Genomic DNA, 11,272 nt, shown 5'->3' with positions numbered 1-11,272 from the left:
CATGAATTAAAGCACGTAATTTATGACCGGACAGGGCACCAGTGCCACGTTTTGGCCACAGCCATACACATACCTCGGTACTAGGCAGGCTTGGCCCTACCGTCGGGAAAAGAGCCAATTTCCTTCCCTTCGGCCCGACGGGGCTGTGGGTGACTCCACGCAGGCCCCGCCCGCCGCCAGCGCCGCCCCTCGGGCCGAGCAGCTGCGGCCCCCGATCCGTGTGGGGCCGTGTGGGGCCGTGTCGGGGCCATGTCGCGATACAGGCGGGTTCTGCGGCGGCAGCCCGGCGGGGCTGCGGGGGACTGGGCTGCCGGCGCCGCGGGGCGCGCCCGGGCCGAGGCCCTCAGGGAGGTCGGCGTGGACGAGGTGGTGGAAATGGCGGTGCAGCTCGCCCTGGAGCGGTTCCGGAGCGGGGACGAGGCGGGTGCGCGGCACAGCCCGGCCCGGGGGCAGCCTGCGGCTGTTGGGAGGGCGCTGGCAGCGGGTCAGGGAGGGGATCCTGCCCCTCTGCCCGGCCCTAGTGAGGCACGGCTGGGGTGCTGTGTCCGGCTCTGGGCTCCCCAGCACAGAGACAGGGAGCCACTGCAGGGGTCCGGCAGAGACCACCGAGATGAGATGAGAGGTCTGGAGCATCTCTTATCAGGAGAGGTGTGGGAGTTGGTCCTGTTAAGCCTAGAGGAGACCGACAGGGGATCTCACTAATGCATATGAAGATCTTCAAGATGAGTCCCAGGAAGGCGGTGCAGAATTTCTGGTGGCAGGACAAGGAGCAGGGGCCATAACTTAAAACACAAGAAGTTCCACCTGAACATGAGGGAGAACTTCTTTCCTTTGAGAGTGGCAGAGCACTGAAACTGCTGCCCAGGGAAAGTGCTGAGTTTGCCCCTCTGGAGACATCCCAAACCCTAGATGTGTTCCTCTGTCAGCTGCTCCAGGTGACCCTGCAGGGGGTTGCACTGGCTGGTCTCCCTTCCAATCCTAGCAATTCTGTGGTTCTGTAACACTGAGTTGTCAAGATTAGTGCCTGTTGCATTGTTACTGTTTTCTCATTATTATTTATCATTCTTCTAGAGATGGAATTTCCTTCTAGTTTCACTAGTACTGAAAGAGCATTTGTTCACCGGCTCTGTCAGTCTCTTGGACTGGTATCTAAAAGCAAAGGGTGAGTCAGGGTACAATTTTCAGTTTTTTGGTGCAGACCAATAGAATTTCAAGACTAATGATAACCTGACTGATGTTTTCAACATACTCAACTGTGTTGCAAGGAATAGTATTAGAGAAAAAAGTGTAAAAGAGAAATGAGCATCTGTGTTCATTGCTGTATGCATGCTTGGAAAAGCTTGTGACATGCCTTTTGGGACAGCTTGCTTTTATACTTTGTGGATTTAATGGCTCCATTAAAAAAGCTTCTCACTGTGATTTCTGGGTTTTTTTTCCCAAAGATTTTGCATAGCATCTCCTACCTTGACAGATCAAAGTCAACCTAGAGTAGGTTCCTTTTTCCTAAAATATGTTTTCTTCTCCCGCCGACAGAAAAGGAGCCAATCGCTACCTGACTGTAAGGAAGAAGGATGTATCAGAGGCACACGCAGGCATGACTTGTGGCTTGGCTCTCCGTACGAAACACGCTGTTCGGAGTCTGATTCAGCGCTTTCCCGTCACAAATAAGGAAGGCACGGAACTCCTGCCAAGGACAGAGCGAGGAAATGCCTGTGCTGTTGAATCTGGTACGTTGGGTGTGTGTTCTGCTTTGGACTTGTCCATCGCCACCACTTGGAAAAACCACCTGCAGCCCAAAGACAAAAGAAACCTCTTTCTGTTCTGTCCCCTCTCGTGTCCTAACAGACACCTTCTTGCAAACGCATTAATTTTCCTTACTTTTAAGGTCTTTTGGAACTGGTGCTGTGAGGAACTTGGGAAGTCATATCATGCACATGGTGATGTCCACCTTGTGTTGTGTTACTTTAGAATCTTTGAGCCAGTTCCAGCCAAACCTTTTTGGAAGCACAGTTTGAAATGTGGCTCCATAAAAATTCTGTGAGGTGGGATTGAAGAGTCAGTGTTCCCCTGCTGCTGTAAGAACACCCATATGAGAAAATGAAGTTGTCTGTTCTGCTTGTAGAAATTAATGTCCTTGATAAATGAAGAATTTTAATTTTTATTTCTTCATCTCTACAAAATAGATTTGGTCCTTAAGAGACTACTGTCCAGACTTCTTGATTTCTTGAATATGGAAGAGTTCACTGAAAGACAAACTTCTGATAAAATGTTGGGTTTTTTTTTTTAAAAAAGCAAGGTTTTAATCTAGATTATTGCTTTAGCAGCTACAAGTGGAAGAGTTACAGTGTGTTTCTGTGTGCAGAGATGGGTGTAGTGAACAGAAAACACTTGTACCAATATGCCTTGTTTAATGGCATGGTTCTGATAGGTGGTGTCTGTTCTTGAAGTGCTTCCTTTGCTGTTCTTTCCAATTGTTTCAGTTGTTTAATAGGATTGTTTAATGAACAGAGGGAAGCTATAATGCAAGGACTGAAATGCAATGTCTTAGGAATGTAAGGGATAAGTTAATGAGCAGTGTAATATTTGCCTTTCTCCGCATCTCAAGAATGTATTTTTAGTTCTCCCGATCTCTTAGTCTGTGTTTGTCTTGGTACAGCAGAGGTTGAAATTTAGTATATGAATCTGTTACTGACATTACATATGTATCATTGACTTTACAGCAAGCTTTTCATTCTTCTGGAAGATAATTCTCAAGGAATTAGAGAGTAGCACTTGCAATGATGGATGTGAAGTAGCTGCCTCAGAAGATGTGCCCGTTTGTTGGCTACTTAGGCACTGCTTTGTAACACATCACACTGCTGTGTGGGGGCCAGGACTCTTGATACAGCATGCTTGCATTAGTATGATTTCAGGCAAAGGCGTGGAATAGCTTCAAGGCTTACCCCTGGAAGTGTGTATTTCTAGGGAGAACTGCAGGTGTGAAATGTGGGCGCAGATACAAGGGCCACCAAAATCCACCGGGCTGTGTTCTCTGGTTTAGTTTCTGTTTCTCCTTTTGCTCTTTGTGGGCTTCTTTGACTTGGAGCAATGTTCTGGAAGAGTCTGGTTTTGTTCAAAATAGCTATGAAAGTAATAACTGTTTTGAAAGATATTTATTTCAAGCACTGCAGGAGGACATGTTGCTATAAATATGACTTCTAAATGTGTGATGGGTTTGTCACTTTACCCACAGGGATGCATCAAAAGTCAGCAATGTTAATTTTTCAGTACAGTTTTTGAGCAGTGTTTTTCTGTGACCTTCCTCTGTACCTGCATAAATAAACTTTTACCTTGTCTTCACAGAAAACAAAGAAGTAAACAAGATAACTTTTCGACTTAATGATGGTATCCCCCAGGTCCCAGTGAAAAGAGGGGAATCAGAGTTTGATTCCTTCAGGCAGTCACTACCAGTTCTTGAGAAACAGGAAGAAATTGTCCAAATAATAAAGGACAATAAAATTGTTTTGATCATAGGAGAGACTGGATCAGGAAAAACTACGCAAGTATGTTTCTTCAATTAAATAAAAACTAGAACAGTATTTATGACAATTGTGTAATATTTGTGATACGGGATATTTTGATGCTATTTTAAGGCTTTTCTTTTCCTGTATGATTGAAAATCTTGTTCCAATTCACTTTCTTCCTTTTGAAACACTAAGCCAGTAGATAGGTACTAAAAGCAAAAATGATTCCTCACAATTTTTTCTGGTAGATACAATTTTTTCCTTAAAACAATACAAAATATTGAAGGGAAAGTAGCTGTGATGTTTGTATAGCCCTTTTTCTTCTAAGGTAGTTCTGTTCTTAGTACCCAGAGTATTTTTTGTGTTAAAATGAGAGATAATCTACAGGACTTTTTTTTTCAGATTTCTCTGAAGCAGGAGGGAGACACTGCGAGTTTTTTCTTAAAAAAAACCTAAAGAGGTTATACTTAGAAATTTATTTTCCACTGCTTCAGGTATGCTTGCCATGATAATCCTAATGAAAAGTCTTTTGCAATGTGTAATACTGAGATGCAGTTAAATTGTTTCCCTGTGCTAACAAAGCTGTGACTGTCTCAAAAAGTAAATTGGAACCACTTCTTTACAGATTCCTCAATTTATCCTTGATGACTGCTACAAGAATGGAACTGCCTGTCGTGTGTTCTGTACTCAGCCCAGACGTTTAGCAGCTGTTGCTGTGGCTGAAAGAGTGGCAGCAGAAAGAAGAGAGAAGATTGGCCAGACAATTGGTTACCAGATCCGGTTAGAAAGCAGGTACTAATGGTATTTCTGAGTGCCAGTTGATCTTGTGTTGGTCTTGTGCATCTTGTGCACAGGTAAACTGCAGTGTGTTTGGGTTGCAGCCTCCCAGGTGGGATATGTTACTGCAGGTAAGGAATACGTAAGAGGGAAAAGGATGGCTTTCTTGCTGTGTTTTGCAGTTTCATGTAGTAGGTTGTCTTGTAGAACTGAATCTCAGGTATTTTCTGTTGACTTCTTCTGCGGAGTGTATGCAAGGAAATCTTTGTCTGATTTTCAGATCAAGTCTACACTTTCTTTTTTATTTTTATTTTTCCCCCCTCTCTACTTGTAACAAGTGTGGATCCAAAAGTTCTGCAAGCTTTGAAGGTAGGTGTGAAGACCAGCATGCTGTAAGAAATGTTATGTAGTGTGAGTTGATAGGAGTCATAAAAGGGAAAACAACAAAATTGGAAAGCGACTGATGGAGATGAGCATTATTGATCAGTCTAGTTTGGGCTAAATTTACTCTTCTTCAGCTTCTGTGTTTAAAACATGAAGTGAAGTAAAAGTAGAGATTTCAGTATCACTTGATGAATTTGTCCGTAAAGCAGAGCATGAATGGATTGTGTGGGGTTTTTACATCTTTGCACCGTGTAGCCAAATGACATTTCAGGGAAGGGCCAGCAGTTGGGATATGAGTGACCAGAAGATGGCAAAAGGTTGTGTTGCTTGAGTGAACAAAGATAACACACAGCTGATGAAAATGAATGCGCTTGAACAACAAAGCCGCAGTAAGAATTCAAATGTGTGTACGAAAGCTCACAAGGATATAAAGAGATTAGAAGAGCTGGTGAAGATGTATCACAAATCAGCTGGATAATTAATATATGGAAGTACTATGCTGGCAGAAGAAGAGCAAAGTCAGGTGAAAATGGAAGAATTGCTGGAAGCAGTGCAGGAAATCCAGCTTGAGAGGAATCAATACAATTGCTGCAGAGAAACACTAAAAGGGAGAAATAACAATATTTTGAGCTGTGGACAAAAAAAATCTGGAATGGAGATGTTTAGAGGTGTTTATAGTAACAGAGAAGTATAATTTTTAAGGTTTTCTGAACTGTCTTCCAGAGAAGAGCTGTAGAGTACAAAGGAACTTTTCAGCTCCTTTAGGATGGCAGCACCAGAGGGGGTAGTGACAATTGCTGTTTTTATTGGGACAGCTTCTCTCAGTATAGAATTGTAACATTTCAGTAGTTTGAGCTTCTGAAGGAGCAGAGGATCAAGCAGATGACTTTGTGATTTAGTCAGCTGTACTGTATTGTGTCCTCAAGGCAAGGCTTTGGGAGCTGTGGGGAGGCTTCTGTGAGGAGGTGCCAGAAGCCTCTCCCGTGTGTGACAGAGCCGGTGCCAGCCAAGACAGACCTGCCTGTGGCCGAGGCTGAGCCCATCTGTGATGGTGGCAGTGCCTCTGGGACAGTGGGGAACAGGGGAGGAAAACCTGCACAACAGAGGCAGCAGTTCAAGAAGAGCAGTGAGAGCATGCAGAATTTCTTCATGCTTCTCTTTTACTTCCTTATTTATTAAAATCTGAATCTTACTTTTTCAATTAATCTGTTGTCCAAAGTTTTGGGGCGCAAGCACTACAAATTGTTAGGAAATGTGTGGGAAAAGGCACCGGTTATAAACAAGTGGTGTGCAGGAGTCTTTTGGGGAGAGAACTGTAATTCCTCTTGTGGTCAGCAGCTGCTTTAATTTTTGATCCCTGGAAAGCTAGCTGCCTTTAAATGGTGCAAAGCCCCTGAGCTGTCTGTGTGATGTGTTCCATAGGGTTTCTCCAAAGACACTGGTAACATTCTGCACTAATGACATGCTCCTTGGCACGCTGATGGCAGGAGACAGCACCCTCTCCACCGTGACCCATGTTATTGTGGTGAGCATCCTGTGGTCTTTCATGTGGGGTGGGGCAATATGTATTGCCTTGGAAAATGAGGTCCTCATTTGTTTTATTTAGATTTGCTGAGCTCTTCAGGTGTTTTTGTTTGGTAGAAGATGAATCAGCTTCAGAGACTTTCTGAGTCCTTAGAGTAGCATGATTGTTTTGTGGAGTTTGGTGTTTTTCTGCGTGTTTGTGTTTTTTCCTGTAAGCAATCCTGTAAGCAATAAAAGTATTTTATTTTCATGCCAATGATTAATTGTGGAATCCGGAGGAGTGGAGAAAGACAGAAGTGTAAATTTTTCTGAACTTCCCCTGTCAGCAGCAAATCCTTAGGGAGGCTTACATGGATGTGGTTCAATGTGATTGTCTCAGAATTCCTGTTATCATTTGTTTTAGCATTACCAGGTTTTCAGTCCATTTGTTTGCCCAGAGTGTTCTAGATAATGTGGAGTCTAATGGCTAACAAATTATTCAGATGTGTTCATTTATGAGTATGCTAATATTCCTATTGTGGAATTTAATAAGGAAGGGGAACTAGAATGCTTATGGCAAGATTGAAGTCCTGAAGATTAAAAGGTAAGTTTAGGTGCCTGCCTGTTTATCAAAGTTAAAAAGGCATGAGAATGATCTATACATTCTTGATGTCAGCCTACAAACCTTGTATTTTGAGTCCTTGTTTCCTTCATTCATAATAGAAATCAAAACAGAAGAATGACAAAGATGATGAATCAGTTAGGTGCCTTAATTTATAGGCTTTGTGTGGCTTTGACTTGTCTAAGCAATCTGTCTGTTTTTTCTGATTATGTGGTGTCATCCATTTCTTTAAATGCTCATCAGTGGTGAAGTGAGAATTTATGAAAATAAGATTTGTAGGATTTGTGGTTTGTGGCGTTTTCTTGAAATTTGGCTTTAAATACAAAATCAGAGAGGTCTCAGATATTCACTTTAGCCTCTAAAGTTAAGGTGCGTACAGCTTCAGCATGGCAATGCACTCAGTGCTGATAAAAACTTTTTGAAGTGTTTTTTTTTTTTCCTTATGGATAGTTTTAAAATAAAACCCTATTACTTAAACTAGACTTACACATTTTAAGGCCTCTGTAATGTGCCACCAAATCATGTATTTAATTTTTTTAGAAAAGTTTGTTTTTGTCAGAAGTTGTGATCCTGAATCTATGATGGCTTTTTATCTCTTTTTTTTTCCTTTTGTTGCAGGATGAAGTACATGAGAGGGATAGGTTCAGCGACTTCTTGCTAATAAAACTGAGAGATGTGCTGCAAAACCAGCATCATTTAAAACTAATTCTTTCTGGTGCTGCTGTAGATACAAATCTCTTTATTAGGTATTTTGGAAGCTGCCCAGTAATACATAGTAAGTCTTGATCTTAACTCTTAAATCTGAGTATACCTGCCCTGAGACTCAGAGATCTTACAAACTATTCTGAGTAAAAGCACATGGTGAATACACTGAGAGTTCCAGGAATCCTTGTTCTTTGTGTATTCAGGTTTCTTGTTTCTTGACTATTTGCACCTCGTCCAGAGTGAAGTGTTTTAGTCACTGGGAGTTCTGTACATGCAGGTACATCCTGCCCCCCTCCACTATTAACTGAAGAAGTAGGAAGAGGTTATTGAAGTGCTGTCTTCATGCTGATACAGGACTTAGGAGCTACATGAGTGTGATACATATTAATACATTCCAGTAGAATCTCACTCTTCAGGCTTGGTGAAGGTTGTTACTGGTTACTGGATGAAACACAGCTAACTGTGTTTCATCAGTTCAGAAATACAGGCTCAGGCAGATCGGGTTTCACATGAAAAAAGAATGACATGATTCTTTGATTTAAAGAAAATTAGTAGCCCTTCGTCTAGGTGAATATTCAGAAAAGGCATCCAGTTTCTCTTAGTTTGTGTTCAGACTCAGTTACCTGCAGTTAGATTACATTCAAATGCAAAGAAAAGTTACCATTATTGCTGTTTTAATTTCATGTGACTGATCTTTAGTAGAGGCAAAATATAAATGTGTGGGAGATGGGGGGGTTTTTGTGGGTTTGCGTTTTTTTCCCCACGCTCCTGGCTTGAAGGTTGTTCTGCATGGGCGACCTGCTCTGGCACCTTGCAATCCTCTTACTTTTTCAACAATAATGTCCAAGTTTAATGTAAGCTTTTAAGCTTACATTACTTTACTTAATGTAAAGTAGCTTTTAAGAGAAATGCTTTATTTGACAATCAGGTAGATGCTCTGCATGTCAGCCTTTTTTAAAAAAATCTCAACAGTTTTAGGAAGTGGGATTGCTTACTGGTTTATTTTAACAAATGTTTGTGAGAGGAAACCTCTTTTTCCTAGGTTTTTTTTTTTTACAGATGGAAGTGTTTAGTTCCCAGTTTTGAATTTCTGCCTAGTAAAATAAGACTTGCAACTTGTTGGAGACAGGAATCTGGAAATTATACATGCTTTCATGTTTTCTGAATTTTTTTTGCAAGCGAGAGCCTCAGTTGTGATTGTTGTGTGGCTTTCCAGTTTACTCTTTTTGCAGCTTCCTGTTCTTTCAGATCAGTCAATTTGTGTTGGAAATTCTGGTGGCAATCTCTCCAGTTTACCACAGTGCTTGTGCTGGTTATGTAACAGGCCAATAACAATTGAAAAGATGGTTTCCCCCCCTTTTTTTTTTTTTTTTTCCTTTTTTTGAGAATTTAAGAACTAAAAGAAGCATCTTTGTCTGTTCATGTAATGTAAAAGGTTTGATTCTCCTTCAGCATTATGGCTGACAAAATCCTGACCACAGAAACCAACATTTTGTAGCTGTGGATTGCTGTAGTACACAGAGCTTGTGCTCAGTGTTGGAAGGCTTCCTCTGTGACAGCTTCTAAAAGTATGTGAATTGTGGATTGCTCTTTCTGAAGGAAAATCCGGAGAGATCCTGAGTCAGCTTAAGGGACAAGAAATCAAAATGCAGAGATTTGAATTCTTCATGCAAAAAGCATCCTTTAATGTCCACAGATAAGGTCTAGAAAACAGTCATGTTGAAAAAGAAATCAGGATAAATTATGAGAAGGGAGAGGCCACTGGGATGTCTCATGTGTCAAGAAGTATTCAGTAAAGAAAGCTCAGCTTTGCTGAATAAGTTGAGGACATGGAGATAAGGCTCCCTTCTCACATACTTCTGATGAAAAGAAAGTAGTTCAGTGCAAAGATGTACTGTCTCCGTGTGGAACCTTGCAAAAAGCTGTATTAATTGCTTATTAATTCATGAAATTTTAAATCCAGGTGGCAGACTTACATGGCGAGTTCTTGTTTGTAACCCTAAAAAAAAACGGCTGTTCTCTTTTTCTCATTAAAAACAAATTAATAACTGTCAGTCTTATGAACATCTCTTGCTGTAACACTTGATAAAATTGAAGAGGTTGAGGAGAAACAAGGTGGCATTTTACTTTGGAAATGTTTTGTTTTGTATAATTCTGAGAAAAATAAACTCCAGTGAAGATAGTTTTTGAAAAAATGAATGCTGTAAGTGAAGCTAGTGAATATATAACCTTTTATGGATTTTTTTCTATTTTAGTCCAAGGCAGGCCTTTTGAAGTTAAAGAGTTGTTTCTGGAGGACACTGGGTATACACTTTTACGAAGGACACTTTTACGAAGCACTGGGTATACAAACAAAGAGATGGTGAAGTACAAAGAAGAGAAGCAGCAAGGTCGGTGGACTTGTTAATTGTAAGGGTTGGCAATGAGAATCATTGGTTGATTGAACAAAGAATTAACAGGATTCTTTTCTGTTAAAATTCCAAAGTCAGGAGATTAAATGAGATGTGATTAGATGACAGCAAGTATTTTTAAGCTCTCAGTATTTACATTACTGAAATAGTTTATGCAATTAATGAAAAAAATCACTTTGATTTGGTGTTTGCATTCTTTTTTCTTTCAGTTGATAAATGTCATCTGTTTTCTAATTATTACGCTGTAGAGTTATAGAGAACTGGGGGCTGTGCCCACATGAATACTAAAGAAGCATAGGATGCTCTGTACCTTTGGGTGCAAACTAAAGTGCAGCTATTAAAGCAGGCAGGATTTTGTACAGTCTTGCACTAAATGGACAAGTTGTTCCCTTCAGTAACATTTTTCACTGCTTTCTTCAGGCATGGATGTATTTTTTGTGTTAACACTCTTGAGCTAAACATCATTGGTTTTCAGTTGATTAAGTAGATACTGCTTCAGAAGTTTTCCTGGCACCTGAAAGTAATGATCCCAGTGATTATTTAAAGAAATTAAAAAAAAAAAAAATGCAAACCCCAAAGCTATAACATACAGTCCTAACTGGATATTTATCACAGTGCTCATCTCTGATCACTGGGGGCAGAAAAGTTCAGTTAAGACACTGGTGTTTTCTAATGTTTCTTCCACTTGTGTAGAAAAATAAGTTGTTACGTGCAGGGACTGTCTCGCTTGTCTTCAGCATTCCATTTCTGGAAAAAGATCTGGGCTGAGATTGTGTGGAAGGTGATTACTTAAGGAAGACCCTTTGAATGCAGTAGTTTGAAATAATGGAGGCTTGGGGGGTGAAACACCAAAGTGGTGGGTTTTACCTCGTTCTTATAGCCCTTGTTTGCAGTGTGCACTTTGGGTACCCTTAAACATGTCATTTATGTTGGACTGGTAGTAGCATTCTAGATTAAATAAGAGAGGTTGAATAGGTAAAACTTGGACCTGCTGGAACTGTCTTTTTTAGTAGAAAACAATGGATAATAAAGATGACTCAAACTTTCTTGGGGAATATTTTGCATTCTAGAAGAGAAACAGAAGTACACTCTTGCTGAATGGTGTTCAGCTCAAGGCAGCAGTAACAAAAGGACATCTCGGAGACAAAAATCAGTTCCAAGGGCAAATGAGGAGTACAAATGGTTGGATGATGGTGGTGACACAGTATTTAATCAAGTGGTAAGTTTTTTCTTTAGTTGGAAGAGACATTTATATTTGTGTTGTATTACTAGCCATTTAAAATCTGTTTTCTAAAGGTAGTTCTGTAGAGTCTTTGGGGATATTAACCTATTTTAAAGATTACTTGATTGGGGTGAACTGCTGTAGC

General features: G+C 40.8%; 1 protein-coding gene across 1 annotated transcript; it reads left to right on the top strand.

The window, feature by feature from the left end:
• The first annotated feature begins 249 nt into the window (after nucleotides 1–249).
• Nucleotides 250–2,015, top strand: LOC128822371 (3'-5' RNA helicase YTHDC2-like). Its single transcript, XM_054004067.1, has 4 exons — nucleotides 250–424; nucleotides 1,072–1,162; nucleotides 1,534–1,727; nucleotides 1,969–2,015. The coding sequence occupies exons 1-4, from the start codon at nucleotides 250–252 to the stop codon at nucleotides 2,013–2,015; spliced, it is 507 nt and encodes a 168-aa protein (XP_053860042.1).
• Nucleotides 2,016–11,272: the final 9,257 nt, after the last annotated feature.

This window comes from Vidua macroura, chromosome Z (genome assembly GCF_024509145.1).
Source record: "Vidua macroura isolate BioBank_ID:100142 chromosome Z, ASM2450914v1, whole genome shotgun sequence".
Lineage (NCBI taxonomy): Eukaryota > Metazoa > Chordata > Aves > Passeriformes > Viduidae > Vidua > Vidua macroura.
Note: the sequence above shows the minus strand (reverse complement) of the source record. Positions and strands in the feature narration are given on the sequence as shown.

Coding starts and splice junctions, on each gene's coding strand:
- LOC128822371 (XM_054004067.1), top strand. CDS start 250: ATGTCGCGATACAGGCGGGTTCTGCGGCGGCAGCCCGGCGGGGCTGCG. Junction 425..1,071: donor CCGGAGCGGGGACGAGGCGG/GTGCGCGGCACA, acceptor TCATTCTTCTAG/AGATGGAATTTCCTTCTAGT. Junction 1,728..1,968: donor TGCCTGTGCTGTTGAATCTG/GTACGTTGGGTG, acceptor GTGTTACTTTAG/AATCTTTGAGCCAGTTCCAG.